This window comes from Nothoprocta perdicaria, unplaced genomic scaffold (assembly GCF_003342845.1).
Source record: "Nothoprocta perdicaria isolate Ctin4 unplaced genomic scaffold, notPer1 scaffold_116, whole genome shotgun sequence".
NCBI lineage: Eukaryota > Metazoa > Chordata > Aves > Tinamiformes > Tinamidae > Nothoprocta > Nothoprocta perdicaria.
This window is the reverse complement of record NW_020454272.1, coordinates 1,652,908-1,678,568: the sequence shown is the minus strand read 5'-3', so window position 1 is coordinate 1,678,568 and position 25,661 is coordinate 1,652,908. Positions and strand designations below refer to the sequence as shown.

Genomic DNA, 25,661 nt, shown 5'->3' with positions numbered 1-25,661 from the left:
TACCTTGATTTTTTTTTCCTCTCCAAAAAGAAGAATTACAGGAAATCTTGCTGTAGAAGAAAAATGTTTGAAAACTAAACTTGTTTTAAAGCTTTCTTCTTCACAAGATTCTAGTATTTTTTATTTATTTCATGACACATCGGTAGTATTACTCCAGGATATAATGTCATATTCCACCTAGTCATGTCATAGTATGAAATGTTATCTAAAAGTCCAGTAATAACTTTAAAAAAATGGTATTGACTCAACAGTCAAGAGGAAAGAATTAATGATTATTTTAAAAATGTAAGTAAAAATAAATTTAATTGATATAACGTAATGGTTTGTGTAATGTTCTGGATCAAAGTATTTTTTTATTAACAGTTGATACCTTGACTTCACTGAATAGATTAGAGGAGCAGAGGCTTTCAGTAATGATGCATTCATGTGGATTCATTTGTCCGGGACAAAATTTTATCAAAAATTTAGGCTATATTCCAGTAGGAAATCTCTTAATGAAAACATTCTTATCCATTACAGTTTAAGCCAATGTTCTAGGAAGGATCTCTGGCCTCCTTGATACACATTTCTCATGCAGAACCTAACACAGAAGTCATCAGACTCACTTCACGCCCTTTGAGGACATAGCCTGCAATGTCTGCAATTGCTTTTCCTGCTTCTGCACCTTCTTTGGTGTCAAATATTTCATACTGAAACTCTCCTGGTGTTCATTTGCCACCCCACCATTGAGACCTTCCTTTCAGCTGGTTCATCCCACCTTTACACACATCCTGAGACATCCTGTTGGTTTGGGCTCTCTCATCTTCTACCCWATAGCTCTGGTGCATCCTCACTAAATGCAGGTAGATTCTCACTCCTTTTTCTGTATTCTCTCAAAGTCACCATTTCTAGAGCCTCAAATAATGGCATCTCATAATAAATCAAAACAAAAGAAATATAAAATATTTCTAACCTCCCCCCAACACACACACACAAATTCTAACTATAAATGAGCATGCTAAGTCAAAAGAAATCGATAACCTTAGGAAATAACTTATTCCAATATTTCCTGTCCACTTTTCAGGGTAATTTTTGGCACAGTTATGTATCCATGAGACTCCACACTATTGATTTTAGGAGCTTCAGAAATGAGTGGTTGGTTCAAGCTCATTTCCATGGCCTATGGCTTAACCTACCTTCTTACCTTCTGACTGTTTGCAAGGAAGGCCAGAAGCTGGAATCAAAGCAGAGCCTGACTATGACGGATGGACTCTTTTATAAGTTTTATGTAGTTTAATATTTTATTACATCTGAATTTCTGTTGTTATGTGGCTAAGGGGTGGATAAGACTGCTGGTCAATTCAGAAGAAGGCAAAACATTCAGTATTGTATCAGTGGAGGACAGAGAACACCTAACAGTACGAGACATTGCTCTTCCTGCTCTAAGCAATTAACAGTATSCAGCCTCATTCAACTTTTATAACTAAGACTTACGTGCAAAAGCAGTAAAATCTACCACCGCAAATGAACTTTTAAGGGATCTTAAGAACCAGAAGACCTACTGGAAACGTACTCTAGTTGCAATTGTCCCGTTACAATTATAGTTGGTCTATGCACCTTATGCACTCTGATTCATTTTGTAACACTGATCAGATATTTCCCCTCCATCACCCACAGTAATGTTGAATGGCTCTTATTTTTAATTTTTTTTTCTTACAGTATTTATGCAAGCATAAATATTGACATTTTATTTGAATAATTTGAAATGGTGACTTTTCATCTTCATCGTTCTTTTATGCTTGTCATTAGAGACATACACTAGTTTTATATAGTGTTATTCATAGTACTTGCAGTGGYTTATGAAGAAACCTTTACCTTATGACCTTTAGACTGAAAGCTGCATTAGGTTTGTCYTGGTTAGCACAAAAAGAACAGCATTCAGATAAACTGATTTCATTGCTAATAAACAATTTTACTAGCTTTTCAAGGCCAAAATGCTGGCACGCCACTGCAATGCTGTGTTTGTTTTTTCCCTTGTTAAACAAGGTACTTACCACTATTGCGAATTCTTTCTTCTAAAAGGTCAGTATGTCCCGTAGGAAGCTTCCTATTGAAGATCTCTGCTGAGCGGAGGAACATCGCTTCCACTGCGGAGCCCTTCAGCAAAGCAATCTGATCTTCATGGTCAAGGGTCTGGAAGCCTGGGGAGACATTAGGAGTAAGGACTGAGGCAGCAAATAAATCTTCACTATGTTCTGTCCTGAAGTTGGGCATGTAAGGTACCAGGTACATGGGTCAAAAAGTGTTCTGGAAACTTTCTCAATGTGGACAAAAYGGCAGCACTTTGATCTTTTTCTTTATTCCCATCCCAAGGATGCAGAGCTTATCCTAGTATGAGAAGGACACCTGTGCTCCCAGGTCACACAGTGCTGTCCCACACAGGGACATCTATTTAAAAAACTCCCTGAGCAACAGAAGAAACTTTGGGGGGAAAAGAACCAGGCCAGTAGTCTCACTTAAAGGCAGTATCAGTGAGCCTTGACTGCTGGGAGTGAGAGTGCACAGAGCCAAGTAAGACCTAGTATTTCACACAGAATTACAGAACRGTTGAGGTTCTTAATTTCAGGTGCCCTATGGTGAGAAGTGTATTGCCTGATCTCTGTACATCGCAGGCACCCTTTCCTATCGCTGCCGCCATTTCAAATCATGTGATGCTTTTGTACAATCAAAAAATACAGTACAACTTTCTGTTAAAAAAAAAGGGCATGAAGAGACTCTCTGAGGGCGGCTCGGTCTATGTCCTCTGCCCATGCTTGGCTGTGTGGCTCAGTGCAGAGAAAAAGGGCTTGGGGTCACAAGTCCCAGCTCTGAGCTCTGCTTCACTGGAGACCGGCTTTTATGTGGCTAGAGGTGGACCACAAAGGGACCAATGGACCACAAAGGGACTGTTGAAGGAGACCATTGAAAGAAACCATTAAAGGCCTTTAAAGGGCTTGAACGTTCTCTCCAGACTCCTTGTTTCTCCCAAGCAGTACAAAAGCATCGATCAGCAGKGCTTGCAGTCAGAAGATGTGGTAGGACTTGTCTTACAAGGAATCTGCACCATACCCAATGTTTGTTCTTGAAGTAAGATCCCCTTGGGAAATAATAATGATATTAGTAATATCCTCTGTGTGTTTCCATTCAGTGTGTTTCCATTAAACACCATGCAAGGAGAATAGAGGCTGGGCACTCTGATTTGACCGAGTTCTTGATAACAACTCACAATTCAGTGGATGTCATGACTGAAAGGCTTGTCCAGAAAGGCCTGGCAAGTGTTAGTGCTAATTCTGAGGCAGACTATTTTGCACTGCAGTGATATAGGAAAATAAAATCTCTCCAGTGACCTAACTCCTTCCCTGAGCATTTTGTATCTCACCAAGTCTCAGAGTAGTAGAATTTAACTCCTTTCCTTTAGACAGGGTCTGAAGAATGCAGATGTGTCAAAGGGGAAAGCATTTTTCTGTGTTGCTCACAACAATCAAAGGGCAACTGAAGGCAGCAAACTTTTGCCATAAGAAAATGTGCTCCAGTAGAAGTGGAGCACATTGTACATGATGCACATATGTACCTGGTAGTTTTTTAGTGAATTCCACAAGAACCTGAACGTGACTGGTAGCCATTTCTGTTAAGATCAGAAAATTTCCTTCAGCACTGAATTCCTCATGTAACTGTTGGGAAAAAAAAAAAAAAAAAAAAGTTAGTATTCTTTGCCTATTCACATTTGAGAGTACAAAAGACAAGAACTACCAAGAACTACTGACTAACTCCTGAGGTAGAAGTATGTATACACACCATAATATTTAACCAATAGGCTTGTTCTCTGGGAATTTGTCTGCTTCCTTTTTAAGTATAGTTATATTTTTGGCCTTCTCAACATCTTGTGGAAAAAAAACTAAAGTTAATTATGAGTTATGTCACTCTTCCCCCAACAAACTCCTTCCTTATATATTTTGAAGGTAACAACTTGGGAAATAACTTGGGGGAAAAAAAAAAGATTGAATATGATAGGTTTGGGAAAGAAAATCAGTATTCATTTTAAACACTTCTTGGCTCTTTTTCCCACTTCCCAAACTTTTTCCTTTTTACCATGAATTTCCATGAAAAATTTAAAGGGAAAAGGAAATTTCTAAAAGGTAGAAGGAATAAAAAGAAAGGAGAACTAAGCAAAAAGTCAAGCCTATGAAATGTTGGTATTTTCATTTTAAAAAGTTAAAACATTTTCAAGGTTCCAGTTTGGCATTTTTGTAGAAAGGTTAACTCAAATCATTGCATATGCTAACAGTGCAGAAAGCCAAGTCTACTTATCATGAAAAAATAATCTGGTCATGAAAGTGTCTATTTTGACAGATAAAAGCTTTTCGGTAGCATTTAAGTTTGATAAACAAAGTTCTAATTATGAATGAATGAGAGAGATTCTACTTCCTTTTCAGCATGTTTAAACTGTGAGTTCTTTACCCATGGTCTGCTCTACTACTTCCTACAACTTTTGCTGAGTAAAAATATCTTCTGCTGTGTAATTCTCAGCTTTTTCTTCATCTACACCTCAAAAAGGAATTAATTAATGAATGTACTTACTAATTTTTTTGACACTTCTTGTGGTATTCGTTGCTTACTGTAGGAATCCATGATGTAATCAAGAAGGTTTTGCTGTTCTGGGGTAAATTCTATTTTCTCCTATACTGGCAAAAAGAAAAAGTCCATCATGAAATTCGGTTATGCAGAAATGATCTAGCATCTTTTGTTTTAGGCAAAACATTTACTTTTCTTTTTCCTCAAACCAAGCAGACAAAAGGCTTGCTTACAATGAGAGACTTCTATAGAAATTTCTACAGAGAAGATATATTAAATATTTCTAGCTGCATGAGTTGATGTGGTTCGTATATAGAAATAAGGAAATTATTGGCAAATAACTGGGCTTATTCAAACTTTATCACACCTCACCATCCCGTATGTATGTGACATATATCATGGAGAAATTATTTTCTGGATGCTCTACTCAGTTTTAACTAAAAACCTTGGAGCTACTTCTATATCCAAGGTATTTCGTTAATGTGGGAGATGAAGTCTTTATTCAGACAACTCCAGGGAGAATACAATTACACCTGGATTGTACCAGCCAAATTTAGCTCGAACAATTTGTGCTGCACAAACTATTACAAGAATTTTATTACCCTATATATTTTAGTTGTAGATGTCACTTGTTTCATGTCGTGGCCTTCGTTGTCATCATTGACTGTCTGATCTGGAGGTTGTTTCACATTTTTCCGTAGCCTTTTTGATTTGCATTGTATTTCTGTTAATAAACCTAGAAAACACAGGCAGTAATTTGATTTAGTGTGCTACTGAATAAGTACGCAAGCATGCCTATGTATGCCCTTTACACTAGCAAATTCCCTTACCAGTGCATCATTTCTTGAATGTGTCATTATATTTAAGAAGAAACGGGAAAAAAAACATTCAGCTGCTCCAAAACCCAAACCGGAGCAGTCTAAGTGGGGACTGTGGAAAGCTGTCATCAAAAATGATTAAAGCACTAATAAAGGTACCACCGTTATTAAGCAAAATGCAATATTTTTAAGCAATATGGATGGCTGCTAGTGCAACTTCTGTGCATAGTAAGTCCCCTTAGAAGAAGCTTCCAGAGCTTTAGTCATTGCAGTGTCACTATATGCGTAGACTCACTGCTGCTCRTTGAGGCTCAGAAGTAACTCTGGCTGGCGAAAGTACCTGGAAAATGTATTAATTTAGAACATTGCCTGGTCAGGCTTAATATTTTGCATTTCAGCCCATCAGAGGACTGAGTTAAGCCCCAGTTTAGTTGAATTTACCTTGCTCTAACGGAAAGTGGTTGTTGTTGTTATTGTTTTTGTTGTTTGTTTGTTCTAGGCTACATTTCAGTACCTTGAGCCAGGGAGCGTCCTTATGTAGATGTCATACAAGAAAGAAAGCAAATTGCTTTTACTAACAAAAGCAAGGGACAATAGGTACCCAAAACTGCCCGCAGAAGATAGCCAGAAAGCACAAATGGAAAAGTAAACAGCTAAGTATTCATCTAACAATAAACCCATCAGCATAGGACTTCTTTTTTTTTTTTTTTTTGTTTGTTCAGAGTTTTTTTTCCCCCAAGTGTCCTACCCATTCTTCGCTTTTGAAAATGCAAAGCAGGAAAAGAGGCTTATTCAGTGAGTATGTGATGGTGAAGGAAGATACCATGAAAACAGTGAATTTCGTTGTGAATGTTTTTAATTTCCTGTTTAAGCACTATATAAAATAACCTACCTGAACCACTGAAAGAAGAGGAAATTTACATGATTAAAATAAGACCTGCAAATAATACCTTGAAAGAGAGAAAGAGGAATGATGGAGATAATAATTGGAATCGAGACATGCAATTTGTGCTCCTGCACAGCATATGTTTCTTTTTCTAAACAATATTACTCGATGCATTCTCTACTTGTGTTAATGGACTCAGACTGATTTCCACCAGTTTAGGATCCTGCCTACTACTTTCTGAGAGAAAATTTAGTGTACCCATTGCTTTAAGCAGTAAGACTAGGTTTTCTCATGCTTTCTGCTGCAGTTATACCTTGACATCTTATTCTGACTCCATTTAAATTACCTGGAAAACTCAGGTGAGAGATGGGCTTTTATTTTTACTTGAAATGTAGCTAGGTTTCAACAGCTATTAAATGGATATTAAATTCTGTAAGGAGTGGCAAAACTAGGGCCTTCTCTAGTTAAAAACTTCACACCAGAAAGTTGCAGAAAACCACAGCAAACAACTCAAACTGAGGTTTAGYAATTTTGATCTCTCCATGGTCTGTGTATAAAGGGCAGGAATAGGATTATTGAGTAGTCATGCCATAAATGTTTATAAGACCTTACCTCCTTGTTCAGAGAAAAAAAGAATCCACAACGCTTGTACTTACAATCCTACAGAATGAGTAAGTGAAACAAAGTTCAAGGTAACTTTTTATTTCCTAGCCATTTTTCTCAAATAAATACTCTATAGTACTAGAAGCTTCATGTTTTACTGTCCCAGATTGCCTTGAACTAAAAGCAATTACATAGCACACTCCTACTCAAAAGCCATTAAACAGTCGCTTGCAAAACGCCCTCAGTGCTGCTGCACCTTAGAGCATTCTTATGTTTAAGTCATGAGCAACACGAGCCACCCGGAGTTTCCATTGCAGACAGGGACTCAAATGGCAGCACCGCTCGCTGTCTTTTATTTCCTCTATGCCAGTTTGTGAAACCGATCGGCCAGTTTAAAAGTTTCATGTGCCCCCAGTCGGTATTATTTACGCTGACCTATTTTTTTTCAGCGATCGGTTGTTTGGCCCTCGTGGCCAAGAAGGCCAATGGGATCCTGGCCTGCATCAGGAGGAGYGTTGCCAGCAGGTCAAGGGAGGTGATTCTGCCCCTCTACTCAGCTCTGGTGAGGCCGCACCTGGAGTACTGTGTTCAGTTCTGGGCWCCCCAGTATAGGAAGGACGTGGAGCTTCTGGAGAGGGTCCAGAGAAGGGCAACCAGGATGATTAAGGGAATGGAACATCTCTCGTATGAAGAGAGGCTGAGTGAGCTGGGCCTGTTTTCTCTGGAAAGGAGACGGCTCAGAGGGGATATGATTAATATGTATAAGTTCAGGAAGGGAGAATGCAGGGAGGAAGGGGACAAGYTGTTCTCACTGGTGGCCAGYGATAGGACGAGGGGTAATGGCCACAAGCTGAAACACAAGAAGTTCCGTCTCCAGGTGAGGAGCAACTTCTTTACTGTKAGRGTGMCAGAGCAGTGGAACAGGCTGCCCAGGGAGGTTGTGGRGTCTCCTACTCTGGAGGTCTTCAAAACCCGCCTGGATGCCACCMTGTGCCACATGCTSTAGGTGTGCCTGCTTGAGCAGGAAGGTTGGACTAGATGATCTSTAGAGGTCCCTTCCAACCTTAAATATTCTGTGAATCTGTGATTCTGTGAATCTGTTTTCTGCTGTTGTGTGTCAACCAGGCGATTCTGGACCATCAAAATTTTGGAACAGTAGATCTGGAATCAACGCCACAGGTAGCTGTGGGGCGGGTTGGTATTTTCCTCCGACACTTAGTGGCTCTTTGAGCACTGGTGACATTTGTTTATATATTTGCGTATTACACGCGAAGATGTCATATCTCAGGATCTTKGTAGCCTGTCCAATTTGCAGAATGAAAGATTAATTACATTATACTAGCATGCATTCCCAATATTGATGGRGCTTATTGTTTCTCACAAAACCAACAGTTAATATAGTATCTGGTGATCAGACTGAGGGATAGAAGTATATTAAAAATTCCAAGTAGATTAATTTCCTGTATGAACCTAAATTGGTTTGACATTCGTGTATGCTAAAATGATTGGAGCCATCAATAAGAAAATAATTTGTAGCCGTGTTCATGAAAGGCGGAAGAGCAGATGTTTGTAGACTGTTTTCAGGAGAAAGCTTGCAAAAATAATCGATTTACCCAAAATGCAGTTTTGATCCTGTTAAAATTGCTCTCCAATCACAGCTATTCTAAGTGAGCCAACATGAARCTCAATGAAGTAGATAAGCTGTCAGCCTTCATATCGTTTTTGCTTTACTATGAAATATTATTAAAGTTCAATCAGCTTCATTTCGGGAGACAGGTCTACCTATGTGTCTATTGTCAAGGCAGGAAACGGCACAGTGCCATGAGAAAAGCTAATGAGACTATAAAAAGGGGCTAGCCCTACGCAGGCTGGGCATGATTGCTGGGTGAGGTCTGGGAACACATGCCTGGCAAGTCCTCCAGAACTTCCTGCTAAAGGCAGTCTTGCTCTTTCCTGAAAAATAGCGTTGCTTGAATACTAAAATGTGGAGCTGGCTAGCAAGGATTTGACAGGGAGAACCCCCAGAAAGAGCAGGAAATGTTAGCAAAGGGACTTTTCCTTCTCYGGCTTCTGTAATGCTGAAAACTCCTCTTTTATGGGGAACTCCTGACAGCTTCCTCCACCTGCCTGCTTTTCCCTCCTGCTCAAGTGGACTCTCATCTTGGGCAAGACAGTCCTTCCTTCACTATTTGTGCAACTCTTAAACCTTTGTATCCATGCCCGTTGACCAAACCCTTTCGTTAATATATTTGCTTTTTTGCAGTAGTTTTGGCAAACCTCCATAGGTGTGTTTTGTACCATCTTTCATGTGTCTTCAATTTGTCAGGTAGCATCTTGGATGCCTTTATAACCTTTAACACACACACAAAATACCTCCTTATAAACCCAGCCCACTCAGAAAGACAGAGTATTTGATGTGTCCTCTTAACACGTGGATTACATGATGGAAATACCTGCATACATACATTCAGCCAACATGCCCATTTGCTTGCACTTCCGTAGGCGGCACTCCTGGCATTTTCTCCTCATGTACATGTCCATCTCACAGTTGCCTCCATTTTTACACTTGTATACTGCATTTTTTGTGATGCTCCGTCTGAAGAACCCTGCACAACACAGCAATGATGTAGATGAAAGAAAGCGTTCAAAGTAGCAAGACAATCAAATTGAAAATCATCTCCATCTCCTTGGCATTTGTGCATGATAAATTGTGGGACCATTTATGGAGCAAATTCAGAGGAGAATCTGAAYTTTTCCTGTTGTAGGGTTTGATTCCATATTTTAAAATGTGCTGAGCACAGATGCTAATTTGCTGAATCTGGGGAAGAGAACAGGTGACATGGTAATTTTGCTGTTGTCAGATGACAATTTCTCAACTCCGGTATTGAGGCATTTTTTTTAATTGCTTAATCTCTTCCAGGAACCAGTGTGTAACTACAGCAAATGATTCCACTCTTTGGTCGTAACAAATCTGACATTTCCCTGAATCTGCTTCAGTCCCTGCTTGAAACCTCATCCCTGCTGTCTGTTTTAATGGCTTCTTTTCACAGAAATAGACTTGACTGACATCAGTCTCTTTTGAAATGCAGATTACTTAGAACCTTCAGTCAGCCCTAGGCATTATTTTTATTCRTCATTCACCTGGAGTTTAATACACTCCATAGTAGCATTTACTGATCCCAGAAGGGAGAAAAAGGCCTAGATTTAAGCTGTGTGTTCTCAGTGTCAGTTTAGGACAAATGCATCTGCTTCACATCATTTATGAATTTAATTTGTTAAATTTAAATCCTATAATTCATGCCAAATATTAATTAGTGGTAAATGTTAGAAAGMTCTGCACAAATATTTATGACATTCTAAGTCAGATTTCTGACATTATCACTAACCTTGTCCACAACTTGTGTATATACTCTTTTMTGGAGGAAGAAAGGCAAATGAGCTTTAATAAATGAACTTTCAAAAATATACAAGAATGTATAATCAGGATAAAAATAGGGATGTAAAAAGATGGGAATCAACAGGACTCAATTAGTCAAACATTCTATCTTGAAGTAGTTTCTTAAAAAGCGAAATGATGCAAATTTTTTCGAAAGAAATACTGTTTTTAGCACTACTCTCACTTCAGTGTTACCTTGAAGTGTCTCTTGAATTATAGTCTCTTTGAACAGATTGTTCTGTGATTAATTTTAAAGGTTTTTTTTTTTTTTTTTTTGGTATGAATCATTTTTTGAATGTATTTTCCATGCTAATAATTCTACCTGAAATGTTTTATACGTAGCCTTCCACACCAGATGTTTTCACAGAAACTTGGGTGCAAATCAGAGATGGCATTTGTTTGAATAGTGAAGGAGTTGCCTCAAATGCTGAACGTTTTTCTGGCACAATCTAAATTTTAATTGAGCTCACCAAGTTACAAAACGCTCACTCTGGCTAGAAATGCTGAATTTGCATTTTTTCTTAGCTACTCATAACTATGATTAATTAGAGTAAGAGCTGCTCCTGCATCACTGTTGCTGATTTTTCTTACAGAAATCACAAATGCTGAAAGAAAGCAGCTATTAAAAACTCAGATTAAAGCTTTGCAGGTATCTATTTGCTATTCTGGTGTCCAAAGGCATTGGATTTCTCAATWTAAAAATTTTTGAAATCCCCATTTAATAAAATGCCTGTTCCACTCTGTCAGGATATCAAGCAGTGTTACAGAACTGCTTCCCCCCATGCACACAGCTGGGAGTTAGTATGAGAAGAAGATGAAAGTGGACCCTCCTCTTCACAGTTAGTCTTCTCAGTCTGGTGTGAGACACATGAGCTGTTACCAGTTCATGGTATGGTTTGAATACCATGGAAGACCAGGAATGATCTGAAGACTACAAAAACTCAAATGACTCCTTTTGTGCTAGAGGGAGTTCATAACCAGCTTTCCTCTCAGCAGATCTTAGTCTATGGCTTTATTGAATAGGTGTGATACTATATATGAGTTCAAAGAAGTTCTGTGATGTCTCAAAAAGTGTCCCTGCCCAAACTAAGGTTACACGAAAAAGTCCTTGATGTCTATCTGCAAAAGCTGCCTCAAAAATGACTTCTGCTGCAACTGCCTTTAAAGCATAATATATTGCCCAATATTATAACAGTGCCAGTGAACTGCCTCACACATTCTGGACCACTGCTGTGATGCTATTATTGTAGAGCAAGGCAGTATTTTTCAAAGGGAAGTAAAAGAGATGAGGCACACCTCACACAAACTCCTTTTTTTTTTTTTTTTATAATGTACCACAAATGTTCTAGAGAGCAGATATCATCCTTAATATGCTTTTGCTTAATATACAAATTATTGATGAAATATTTCCTAATTGTTTTTTGATTGATGTAGTAAACCAAAATATYGATGGTGTATGTACTGCACAGATCTTGAGATCACTATTCTTGTGAAGGTCAATATTTAAGATCTTAATATTGCTCCCTCTACCCTAAAACAAGAACAAGAGGACTGGAGAGTGTTGCTGAATGCAGTATTCAGATTGACCACAGAGGACTGGATCCCATAAAAGCATATGCCAACTGTCCCCCTTTGCATCAGAAGGTTCACTGTACCAAGAGAGCCAGGCACTGAAGGGCAGGCATCAATTCTGTAGGGAGGGACCTTCATATTGTTTGGACACATTTTGAACATGAATTGACTGCTGAAAAGAAAAGCTGATCTCATACTTGGATGTGAGACACATGAGATAGTCCTTTCACTGCACTACTAATAGCACAGCTGAGGTTCAAAGTTCAATTTGAGGTGCTATATTTYGAGTAAAATATGCAAAATTCCACAAATGCATAAAAATGATTGCAGGTCTAGAAATCTTCTTCACCTTGTCAAATGGAGTTACTGTTCTCAGCATATCTTTTTATTACTGTGTAGAAATAGAATGCATTATTCTTAAATAATTCAAGTTTTACTGCTTGATCAAGGGTCCTTTTCTTTGCAATCGATTCATTAATAAAATAGAGTGAAAACAAAAAATTATTCCACTAAAAGCACTAAAGTAGTGGTTACCTAGAATGATTCAGGCTGAATCAGAAGAGAAGGTGTTTGACTCCAATACTAGCTTTAGTCTGATTGTTCATCTGTAACCTGCCTCCTCCTAAAAACATATTTTAACAATTTGATAGCTTTTAATTTTAAGATCTTTGAAAAATCATTGAAAATAATTCTGTAAGTCATTTAATAATAAAGTTAGCACATGGTAGGAATAGTTTTCTTTAAAATTAAATGTACCCTCAGTTGGACTCTTCACATTAGAATTACTTTATTATAATGACATTAGTATGAGTTAGTACTATTGGATATTTTGGACTTGAAACTATTCACATAGGCATCAAAAAAAGTAATTCCTTTTTTTTTTTTTTTGAAATGTAGAGCTAAACTATAGTTGACTAGTTGACTATATTAGACTAGTTACTACAATATGTTGTGGCCTCAAAAGTGATTGCATGGTAGGTAAAGCATAAGCTAAAACTAACTCCAAGTTCACTGTCAGTGACATTAAGCTCCACACACAGAAGAGGAGCATCTCTATATTTCAGAGCTTCAGTACTGTCCATGTTTTAGATCTTACCCATACAACAGAAATGATAATGAAACATTTATTCACAGAACAGAATGAATTCTTCTATAATACTCCCCTGCTCTGCCACAAAGGAGCCATCTTTAGGTTTAATAATTATGCTATTGATATATCCTTTTTGTCCTCCTTTGCTACAATACCTGGCAATAAAGTTACCAATAATACAATGATTTTCTATACCCCATTTATGCCTACACCAACTTGTAGATATCATTTCTCAAAAATCTTTGTCATAGAGATATGGTTTCTCTCTTGAAAAAGCTCCTTCTCTGAGAATAGAAGTCACCCCTATGAATAGGTCTAATATTAGAAAGGTCATTTTGTTTCTCAGACTCAAAGACAAATACCATATATTCTAGGAGCTGGCAGGAAAGAGATTCTCTGGAAATAATTTGTACAGTTTGGGGATTGGACTGGGTACACAGCTGCTATCCAGGGCACCCAAGGGGGTCCACAGCACTCCCAGGGGCTACTATGGGTTTGATTCTAACAGTGATCCACTGATCTGGATAAGCACCCTCCAAGACAGAACAACCAAGCTGCCAGGCTCCAGACAGAACTCCRCCATGGAACCTGTTCTTCAACTAATCAAGAGTTAATCATAGCTTAAGAGCCATAGGGTGGCCAGATGTGTTCTGTTCACATGAAGATGATGGAAGAAGCTGCTTACTTCTTGTACATGGTAGACAATAAAGAATAGTGCACAGGAGATGCCAATCTCTAAAGTGCTTAAAGATTTGGATAAAACTACTAAGAAAGAACAAACAAAAACAAAACATTTTTTTCAGAAACTGCTATGCTTATTAGCTGAATTATATTCTGCAATCACTGTCCTCCTACCTTTGCATCCTTCRCAAGTGAGAGCATTGTAGTGGTACCCAGAGGCCTTGTCACCGCAGACCACACAGAGCTCTTCTCCCTTCACTCGTCCTGTGGAGTGGCCCAGCCTGGGCTTTTTGGCCACAGGGATATCCATCATCTCTGTCTCCCTCGTGAAAAGGGTCTCTGAGGGTATTCTCCTGAGCTCATACATCCCAGGGGAATACCATTCCTCATGCTGCGGAGGGTAGAAGCCGAGTGGGTTGGAGTAATAAGGTGACGATGAAATCTGAGGTTGAACTTGGGGAAACGGCACACTGTTGTACTGCGTGTAAGGTGACACATCTGCATCTTGCACTGGGGAACTCATTGGCTCTGAAAGGACACCTGAGAGGTAATAACACAAAAACAATTTCTATGACAACTATGAAACCACAGTTAAGAGAACAGTTGCCACTTCCCAAGACATCCATCTCAAACACAGTGAGGCTTAATCAAAAAGACTGCATTATGTGAGCTCAGATTTTCTGTGATCCTAGTTTTACATACAATACATAGCAAAACTTGAAAGGTCCTGTGCAGCTAGTATTATATTTATTAGTAGTATTATATAGCCCAYTCTATTTGCTGTGCTGCAGAAGTGATACAAGTGCCTTGAATCTGCTCAAGTCATAGATTGTCTGCAACGTATGTTTGATAATAGTAAAGGGCTCAAGAATAAGCAGCAAGACATACAGATGAAAGTCAGRGGCAGAAGAACAAATGAGAGTAATGGTGACATTTATTTTTAACAATTTCTTCAGTTATAGCTGCATTTAGCTATTAGCTGCATATAGTGCATTGTTACTGCACAAGAAGTCAGGGCCCCAAGTACTGCAGTAGTGACTAGCAGATGGTCCATTGCAGTACATTTAGAAAGCCCTCATAATTAGCAACCCGATTCTGCCTCTGGAAGAAACCYCCCCAAAAAGTCTTACTGTAAAAAGTTAAATACAAAAACAAACAAACAAGCAAAATCATATCCTTTTCTTTCACCTTGCTTATTTCACCTTCCCATCCTGAGTAGTGGAAAGAGGAAAAAGAGAACAGAAAGAGTGGCGAGAGTGTAAGAGAGCAAGATCTATAATCTGGTCTACAACACATAGTCTGAGCAGCATTCCCCATCCAACTGCATAATTGAAGTGCATTAACTCTTGCTTCCAACAAAAGCTGAAGGCATCCTAAATCAGAAGAGGTATTTTAAGACCGTGCTGATTTTCTGAATAGTGCATTACAAATGTAAGAGTCTATAACAAATAGTTTCTTCTCATAAAAGTAATCTTATCTTGATAATTGGAATGTATATATAATTTTATTCAGATGTTAATAAAGGTCTCAAAATCTGGTCTCATGCTACTGTAAAGTAAGAACCAGCTGACTGAAATAATTAGAGTTGCAGTAGTGTAAACCAATGAAAGAAAAATCAGAAACAAGATCTTTGCAATGCATCAATATTAGTGTATCTTTAGCAGTTTATCTACTTTTTCCTTYTAGAATATTTAAAATAAGACTACTAAAGTGCACACAAATGTGATGGTACTTATAACCACAGAGCTTTTAAGTTATATTTTGCAACATATGTTCTTATAAAAATCTGGAAAGTTTACCAATATTATCAGAGTGAAAATTTTGCATAAATGTAGACATCATTTTACAAATATTTTTCCACAATACCACTTGCAGCTGAAACTCTTTTGCTTTTGTTTCTTCAAATTTTACACAGAATATTTTGCATTGGATTAAAAGAAAATGACATATGCTTAACATAGTTTATAGCATTCAAAGAGAGTTTTCTTCATAAGCRGTGTTCCAAATTTCTAGAAATATACTGAGGTTGTGTGCAGGTTCAAGAATAATATGCTTTATTTAGAATATTACRGAAATTACTATGATAACATGTTTTAAAGTAAAAGGTTTTTTTTCATTTTCAAATGTAAATACAGGGGGAAATTATTAAGAAGCATTAAAATATCAACCCCTGGCTCCCCTAAGAGGATCTTCATGAAGGAATTTAAAGAAATAAGAACATAATTCAGGATTAATTAATTTAGGAGCCATACCATAACCATAAATGAAATCCTGATTTAATTTCAAACAGATTATTTTCAGTTGGATTAAACAAGATCTAACACCCTGCTGTTTCAATGAAGAACTCATGATATGATAACAAACAATTCTAAACAAGAACATGGCAATATCCTACCTTAGGCAGTCTTCAGTCTGACCATTTCTTGGTGAAAAATACTCTCTCTAAGCTATCCGGACCTTATATCCCTCCTTTCTCCCTCAATTTAAATACTACATATAAAAAAAAAAAMCTTCTTAGCTCTGTTTTAATCCATATCCTGTGGATTTCTTTACAGTGAGAACTTTCTTTAAGACTAGCAAAGGAGTGACACAGGCCAGAGGTTATATAGTTTACTRATTAACTTCACTACAGAGAAGCATATCTGTAAATGTCTGAAAGCATAAAAATACCAACTCCCACTGCAAATGTATGTGTATAAAATTTGGTTACCACTCAAATGGGTGCTTCCAAGCAGCCCAGATATTATAATTCTGTAACTATTACAATTTATTTACTATAAAATTTTAATCAATAAAAATTTACTAACTTGAGGCGATCTGGTGCAATAAGTTAACTTTTCATTATTACCAGGAGCAGCTGACTGTTATAACAGATCCTTCATAAGCACAGAAGCATTTGTATTTGTGATAAAGACTGGATTGTTCAGGCCTTTCTTGACCTGTCTATAAGGCTTCATAGAAGAGAGCCAGAGAGTTGTCCTTGCCCCAAGGCCAAGCGGAGAGGATTGATGTGCTTCTGTGTAGGAATAGGTCTATCTCTAGATCCATCCACATCTAGATCATCAAGATGCATCCACATTAACTGGTGCTGGTCTTCCTCTGGGTCTTACATAGCATCCCCATGTATCTTGGACACTGTTGTTTTGTATACATTTATTTCAGCTCCAAGTGTGTGAAGTAATGATGTGAGGGGCTGTGTTGCTCACCACCACAGAGGTCCTGGGATAGCATGAAACAGAGCTGGGGATGTTGAATTCCCTGTTCTGAAGGGAGTTGAGGTGTTTGATGGTACAAAACCCGTCGAGATAATGTTAAAGGACAATATGGGTCAGACTAGAGAGCCAAATCTACTGCAGTGTTGTCTTTGCTGCCTTTTGGGGATTAGTCCCTGGAGTAAAGTCCCACGTCTTGCCCTACATCGTGCAGTCCAAAGGAGAGCTCCAGAGCAAGCCAACTGCTGAGTAGTGCCAAAGAGGACAGCCATGAGCCTACACTGGCTTTTCAGATTGTAACTGAGCAGTGTGGATGACCCCACTAAGACGCACATCAGACTAGAGGTCAGAAGCACAGCTCCTGGAAGAACCACACCTGGAAGGAAATGGCAAAAGAGCCAGAACTTCAGACTTCAAGAATCCCTGTGTTGTTTTACAAAACGCTGTGCTTCCTAAGCCAACATCCCACCCACTCAAATGAAGCATTGCACAAATGCATTTGGGGTTTGCCTTGCTCTGCGATACAGCCTTTGTCCTCATAGTGCCACCATTTCATTGTTTTCCTTTTCTTAAGACTTTTCTCAGTCATCCTCACTTTGCTTATTTTGGCTTTATCTGTAATTATTACGTATACATGCAAATTTCTGCTTTAATTTGTGTTGCTTTGTTTCCTTTTGATTTGGAGGTCTGCTACTGGCCTATTTATCTTCTCTGCAGGAATAAAGCCAGATGCTGCATCATCTGCCAGGTGTTGCTGGAGACAGTTAGTTAACATATCTTTTGATATGTTTAATCAGTTTGGACACTTGATTCTACTTCTAAAACAAACAAACAGACAAACAAAAGGAMAAAGTAACCAGAACAAATACATGCTATCTGGAGGAGTCAGCCTTTTCCAATCACCTTAGACACTATTCTAGTCCTACAAGCATCTGCAGTGTCATTTCATCCTTTTTCCATTGTCTAAGATTTAAGACAAAATTTATTTATTTTTTTCCTGCTTTGGCTACTTTTCTTTTTTGTTTGTCCATTCCAAAGCAGTTCTTCCGTGTGTATTTCAGGGGAGTTTGTCCCATGTCAGTTTGGACACATCTACAGAACAAAATCAGGGCTCCTCTAAATTAAGCTACGAAGTTTCCATAAATTTCTGACCACTTCTATGAAGAGATCTGGAATGTTTTTCTATCTCCTGATTAACAAAATTAGAAAAAGAGATGGACTTTTCCAGGAAAGAAGGGTAAAAGTGAGGACTCCTACTGTGGTTAAAAATATTCCCTTATTTCCATTTTGAACCACTCTTTTCAGGGACTCATAACTAATGAAATGTCCACTTAAAAAGTTGCCAGTTGCAAAGGCATGAAGAGATACTTTACCCTAGATATATGCAATACAACAATACTAAAAGCCAGAAAATCTTTTTTCTGTGAAGTGTTCTGAAACTGGCAGCATCTAGAAATTTTGAGGACAGCAAGCAGAAGTGCTCTGTAATTGCCATGGTGATTAGCCTCACAGAATAAGCAAGTCACAACTGACAGCTCTGCTTTGCAGAGATCTGGACCCAGTGCTAATGTGTTGAAATGCACTTGGATTTATTTTTAAAGGTCCAAGAACACTCTCTGGATAGACTAAGTGAAATGTGAAGAAAAGTGATTATATATTATTTTTGAATAATAATTTTGAATTTTTGACTTGGTTTTGAAGAAACCAATATCAAAAAAAAAAAAGTGAAAAGCTCACAAAAATAAAATTTCAAGGCAAAAACAATTCATATAAGAAACTCAAAGAGATGGAGTCACATCTTAATTGTAAGATATTCTATCAACTCAATTTCATATTATTTGTAAGGAATTTGCTTTAAATTGAGTGACATCTCAACCAAGTGACCACATAAAGCAATCAGAAGTCAGCTGAACTGAAACACAGCAGGAATGCAAAGTTTCCTTCCCAAAAGAACACCTAATTCAAGCCTTTGATACATTTTTCCTCAGTTTGAATTGCATCTCCACTGTGCAAAGATCTGAGCATCTGTAACAGGAGACACAATCCTTCTTCTGAACACATGAATATTTCTGAGTGAGATTTTAGTATAGAGGAAAAACATTTTAAATGAGCATATATCTTTGATTTTTCAAATTTGCTGATCATGACTTCAAATAAAAAACACCAAAAAAAAAAAAATATTGCCCAAATAGATATCAGGGAGGAAAATAGAGGGAAAATCATCAAACTAGCAGTCTTAAGAAACTCATTTAAGACTTTCAAAGGGAGACTGAATATAAAGTTCAGCACCATAACGCTGAATACCACCCCCTTCTATGCGTGTTATACCCTGGAAGGTAGTAAGGAGGTGTTTTAAACGTAGTGATTTGCTTATAGTTTAACAATTGCACAACATTTTATTTGCTAAAAAAAGCACCACAAAACCACATATACGTGCTAGAGAATAAACAGCAATACAGTAGCATATAAGCTTTTGCATATCATTAGTGGTATGTTTCACCACTGCCACTTTATGGACCACTGCTATACCACTGGACTTGGCTGGAGCTTGGGGCATCAAAGCAACCCAAAACTGTGTCAGTAAGCTCACAGAAAGTCCTGGAAGCAGATGAGAAGTTTCTGTATGTCATAGYCCCTGTTATGTTCTTGGTTGATACAGAGGAAATGTTTTCCAATTTTTCTCCCTTCAAAAAGGCAGAATTCCGATCTTACTTGCAAGAGAAACTTCTGAAATGCTGCAGCTTCCCACGTGGGTCTGTGGTATATGCAATGCCCTGAAGGTGTCATGTTACTTGACAGGACCCCCACCACTGCCAAAAGAATGCTAAATGTGTATTATTCTCCTATTTCTGAGCAACAGATACAACAGAAATCAGCTTCATAAATTATTGAGCAAAGATTCTTCATTCATTAACATGACTCTGTTTAGCCCTGGGAAAGTCAGTAGTACAGTAGCGAGGAGAAAGTTTGCAACGTAGATTATAAGTTTTCATGTTTAGTGAAGTTAAGATTAAAAGCTTTTAATGATCTTAATAAGACAAATTTTAATGTCATTGAAATGTTTTTCATGCATCTGTGTAATAAAGCAATATACATAAGTTATGCTGTAGCTTTATTAGAACTTAAAATAATATCTGCTGTGTTTGATGTACAGGACTCACATGAAGCCCATAAAGACCTGTCTTTGCTGAATGATTTCACACTGCCACATGATACTCACGTGCACCTGAACTGGAATTTCAGTGCATATTCTTCTAGGTTTCTGGGTAAATGATGATCTGCCACTCTCACTTAATTTGGTGACTTACCAAACAAATGAGGAGCTTCTGTAAGAGAAAATCCATCAGCAGCAGCTAGCTGGGAATGTCCTATTAAATTCATTTCAGATCCCATTTAGTCCTCAATGCCAGAGTAATGTGATAATTAAGAAAAGTTGAAAGGAGACTCTGAAAGATATAAAGCAAAAAGGATATTTAAGATGAGATAATATCTCATTAAAGTTACCACAGCTAATTCAGTCATTAAATAAAATGCTGCATATACTTTGCTTATTTTTTCCTTGCTGTAATACATTTCATATGTGATCCTTGTGCTGTTCATTTAAAACCATGGTAGTTTTTGCTCAGCCTTATTCAGACACGCACAGAATGAAGCACTGGCGTGACCTGCTGAGGACACGTTGCCCAGCCCCTCCCACCACCTTCCACAGAATACCGGTTGTTTGCATTATTTTTTTTTTTCATCACTCTTTCATCATTTTGTTGTTTGCATTCAGGAAAAAAAAAAAAAAAAGTGCAAATTTGTGGTTAAATCAGAAGACTTCCAAAGCCAGGAAACTTGAGTTTAATCTCCTGAGACTGGCTCTTTATCTTGCCTTCAGTAATTATTGGCCAAGTGAGATAAATRGTAGCAGAAGCAGCAAGCAAAGGGCTTCCTGTAAACAATAGGCTAGTCCACCCCAGCTCCCGTCATGGTCTCAAGTGGACACACGATGCTTACACTTGGCTTTGCATGGGGAGATGCTTGTGCTGCTCACTAGCACACTGCCCTGCTACCCTCGGAGAGAGGTGTTGTCACCTCCTCCGGAGGACTCAGTGAGGGCTCAGCATGTTTCTCTAGCAAAAGTGAAGTTACCCAACAAAAATGTGAATACAGCAGGAGGTCCCAGCACTGGGAAGACTGGAAAGTAGTTTGTGAGAGCAGCAATCACATGGTTTAATTATAGTCAGACTTGTCTATAATGATTCATTAAGTTCTTTCTTAGCATAAACAGAGGCCTTCTAATTAGAGGGGTTCATTTTAGATGTCTACCCACAGATAATTTAAACAGTTTACTCAGAAATGTCAAAAGTTGCTTGTGTCATAGACCAGATGAGATTCTTGTGGCAAATAACATGTAAACAAACAGTCTCAAAGCCAACATGGTTTTGCAACAGCAAAACCTCTATGTACAGGCATACAATCAATCCAGCCACTCCAGCAGGCCCAGGTCTACTTCCAAACATTTTACTATCTAACCTTCATATTTGTGAGGGGAAGGTATCTACTCTCAAATCAAAGTCCTCAAGAGAAGGGCTGCCCACACAGATTGCCCAAGAGAGATGCAAACTGAAAGCCAGTTTTCTCTGGAGCCTCCCAATGACAGTCCYTAGTGAGAGGGTTTCTCTTACCACCCATTTTAAGGGCCTGCAATGGGAGAAGACAGCAGGACAGTGTGAAGGACTTTCATAATGGGAAGTAAGTATTGCCAAAATAAGACATCTTAAGAAGCTTCCTGAAGGATTTTCTGGATTTTATTCTCTCCTTTTTATTAAGAGGAGGGAAGTCATCTCCACCCTCTCTTCATGTGACAGCACTTTAACAGTCTTCCTGTGGCCCTCAAGAGTTCACCCTTGGCAGATTAACTCTTCCTGTAGCTGGACTTGAAGATCACATCCCATCAAAACTATTTCTTGCCTTATTTCTTCATCTCAACAATGCAACACATCAGTCTTGAGATAGTGAATTTATGTATAGAGCACCTAGAACTTGTTTTCTTATGAAATTTTAGATCTCACTACAGTGTACACTAAAGCTCCCCCAAATGTTCCAAATCTTCACTCCAAAATGTTTGATATTCTCTTTGCTTTTAAAGCACGTATCTTTTGTATCTGCCTAGCCTGTGATGTCAATAAGCAGAAAATTGCATTTTCAAACTCCAATATTGTWTTTGTATTTTTGCATTCTCTTTAAACTGTCTATAAACCCTTTTCATGTTCTGAGTCTATTCAATCTTTATTATGTTATTAAATAATACCACTCTTTAACATCTCTCAGTATGCTAGAATATTTTGGTTTTTTTCCAAGTCCACCTCTGCCAAGTTAATGTAGATCTGTGGGAGATGGATTCAGTTCCAGTCAAATATTCATGATTTTACAATTCCCACCTGTTTTTTTTCTTTAAACTCCACTTTCYTTAATATAGTCAACTGATGTTGATCATTTACTGGATTTTATGGGAGAAAATATTCTCAACCACCTTCTCTAATCTTACTTTCTGARGATTTCTGCACAGCATAAGACATTAAACATTAATGTCTTAAAACATTAGAAAAGGCTAGAAATCTATTTTCAACTACACATACCCTTGCTACTATATTTACTGATTGAAGTTTTTGTGCTCACTTGCTGCTGTGAGCCAGCTACCCCATGTTAGATTTAGCGTTTACCACAATGAAGYTGCCACTATGCAGGTACTGACTGATCTCCAGTCTTCAAGCCTATGCGGAGAACTTTTCCATTAACACAATACAGAGCATTTAAGGGCTGATTATTCCACGTTTTGCTCAGTTCTGGGTGTCACAGCAGTTATACAATGGAGGCAACACATCCCATCTTACTGCAGTTCTCATGTAGCATCTTCAGCAGCATTGCCCTGGCARGTGGGATATTCCTGTCCAGAGTCATGTACCTTGATAGTGACTTTGGGCGACAAGTGGTACCATCCACAACACTACCCTGAGCCTCTTGGCTTGTTTTCRTATACCTGTTTTATTACATTAAGTGTATCCCTTAGCTGTTTCTATCAAAATAAATTTAGCCTGTATCTTGTCTTTCCATCAAGTATAGCAGAAAATATACCATGATAGATAAAAAGAAAAAAGAACAAAGTGCACAGGAGATTAATTTTGCTTTACAAAGTAAGCAATCCTGAGGAATTAAGAGGAATACAACAGGCTACAAAGTTCTTTTTTTTAACATAACGTTTTAAAAATATGGTTCCACCGAATTTTGAGATATTTCCATACAGCAAAACTGTACATTAAATAAATTAATAGATATAAAATAAAATCTGTGCTCAGTATTTTATGATTATTTTCATCAATTGCTTATTAAGTACTCCCAATTATGTATAATTTTTACATGTATCCTTCAACATATGTCAAAAGTCAGTCAATTCATTTTATGTATTCTATGCTTAACTGAGAAAAATGAGATTTATATTATTGTATGTGTTTGTTCTATGACTGTTTGCATAAGCATATTCATTTGGCTTTCTCATGGCTTATGTGTGCAAGAGCATATACAAATATTTATGTATACATATATGCATGTTTCAGGTTTCAGTTTTACCCTAGACTATCCATGGACTGCCTCTGACCATACTAGGATCATAGCAAAGCTTCCCTTGGCTTCAGAGYGAGCAAACCCAAGCCTCCAAATGAAGTAAAGCTAAAATTGGCTAGACTCATAAAAAAAATGCATCATAGCCCCATATTTTCAGATAAAGTGACAAAAAACAAGATCATCAGGAAAGCTCCATGAAAGTCATTGCATTTTATCTTTATATGAAGAATGATCGAACATATTTTAATCGATCAGTAAAGAAAGATATATTAAAGCATTGTCAAAGTTTTAAACAAATACTAGCGGAGCACATTTCTGTCGTTCTGGCCCGTAATAGGTCATCTTCTTTGCCCAATTGAGACTGCCAGTTACTCAAAGAGAAATTTCTCCAGCATCAGTTTATGGCCTGATCCAAACAAAATTAACATCAGTGGGAATATTCCTGCCTAGTTCACAGGCTTTTGATCTGGTCTTATGTCCTTTTTGTAGAATATTTAATACAGCATCYCATTTATTTGAGAGGCTTTTGTATTTGTTAGTTTGTTTGGAAGTGTAAGAAAGAGAAAGAAAGGTGTTGTGAAGGTTTCCCCTCCTCATCTTCTCTTGCCAGACTGCATTGGTATGCGTGGCACCATGGGCAGCTACACCACAAATACAAGCAAGAACAYGAGCAAGTTTGAAAACTAGAGTTAGGAATGGTATTCCTGTGCTTCAGATTTAGTGTTTAGGGCTTTTTAAGGTGATAGAGATTATTAGAGGAGTTAAGGCATACATTCTTGCAGTTCATTTTGAGGGGAAAATATATACCTTTAAATTAGTAGTATGTAGAATTCAAAAAATCTACCAAAAGTCTTGGTGCCACTCCTATAGGTAGGCACATAACTTGAAATAGTGGGGTCAGATTTGGACAACTTCCCCACTACTTTTTCTCTGTATCTTCTTTTCTCCCACATCTTTTGCCTGTACCTGATAAAACGTAAAACATCCTTTTCCAAACTGCTTTTGGACTCCTATCTAGCTGAAGATGACCCCCCCCCCCCCCCCCCAATCTTGTTCAGAGTCTCTAGATTCTGCTTTACCAGAGGCAGCAGCAATTAAAAATGACAAACCAAGGTCAGATGCACATTGCCTTTATAGTCTTCTGAAGATAAATGACTAGCAGGAATATTCAGAATACATTGACATTTTCTTCAAAGCTAGATATGGATTCAAACAGTAGATGCTTCCTACTCCCTACTGCTTTTGCTAGTTAGGTGAACTAAGTACTAAAGTCCTAGAATTTCAGAAGATGCACCTAGAATCTGTAAACAGATCAAAAAAAGTTTCTTTTCAACAAATAAAATGACACACGTTAACTACTCTCTCTCAGACTGTCCTGTGTTCTCCCCTTGATCACATTGAAAACATTTTCAGTTCCTAAGAAAAAAAAATGTGAACAAACGAGTACAGTTACAAATTTGATCCATATAATTAACCAGTTTGTGTTCAGCTTGCTTTTCCACTAACACACAGATGCTTAAGTCAGCTTCTCAGTGAGAAATTCTAACACTGTAATCATTTTTTTCATGACCTCAACATTTTTCCCCAAGGGGAATTCCTTCTACTACACCACTTTGACAGCTGAAATTACTTCCCCGTACAGCCTATCCTCCACTGACTTCACTATTCTTCCATAAAATAGTAGTTCTTTTCTGATCAAGAACCTGTTAACATCCGCAACATCACAAGGATGAAAAATTGTACTTTTATAGCACACAATTTAATAGACTCAGATTTGAGGAATCGTTACTTACTGTCCTTTTCTGGAATATTGCAGATGGCAGGATGTAGTCAGTTGTGCACTCTGTTCAGTATCCTAACGATTCTCAAACAGGAACATTTTTGTTTTGCTTTTTTTAGGTTTAGCAGAATCCTGTAGTGATAACACGATGAATCAAAGCTTGGGCTCACTGGCTCGGTGCCATAGTGGACAAGGATTACTCATTAACGTTCCTCTCTTTGCGAAACTCTCTAAACATTGGTTGTAAGTATGAAAACTTTGCAAACGCCAGCTTGCCCATCAGCACAGGGGCTAGATATGATTATTAACACACTCTGGCTATGTGTGCAGGGAGGCTGGAATTAACTTGTAAAATATTACCTTTCTCTTGCACATGTACATTTTTCT

General features: G+C 37.9%; 1 protein-coding gene across 2 annotated transcripts in view; it reads right to left on the bottom strand.

Moving 5' to 3' along the window:
• The window catches only part of NR1H4 (nuclear receptor subfamily 1 group H member 4), a 34,172-nt gene extending 8,728 nt beyond the window's left edge, over positions 1 to 25,444 (bottom strand). The window contains exons 1-8 of one of the 2 annotated variants that reach the window (XM_026053473.1): positions 25,288 to 25,444; positions 20,197 to 20,334; positions 13,851 to 14,216; positions 9,351 to 9,503; positions 5,193 to 5,326; positions 4,597 to 4,695; positions 3,590 to 3,689; positions 2,034 to 2,180 (exon numbers count right to left, since the gene is read on the bottom strand). In XM_026053473.1, the coding sequence (XP_025909258.1) occupies positions 2,034 to 2,180; positions 3,590 to 3,689; positions 4,597 to 4,695; positions 5,193 to 5,326; positions 9,351 to 9,503; positions 13,851 to 14,216; positions 20,197 to 20,281 (1,084 nt within the window). In that variant the 5' untranslated portion in view covers positions 20,282 to 20,334; positions 25,288 to 25,444. The remainder of the gene's footprint in view (positions 1 to 2,033; positions 2,181 to 3,589; positions 3,690 to 4,596; positions 4,696 to 5,192; positions 5,327 to 9,350; positions 9,504 to 13,850; positions 14,217 to 20,196; positions 20,335 to 25,287) is intronic. The other variant, XM_026053474.1, reaches the window with a different exon arrangement.
• Between the last annotated feature and the right edge of the window lie 217 nt (positions 25,445 to 25,661).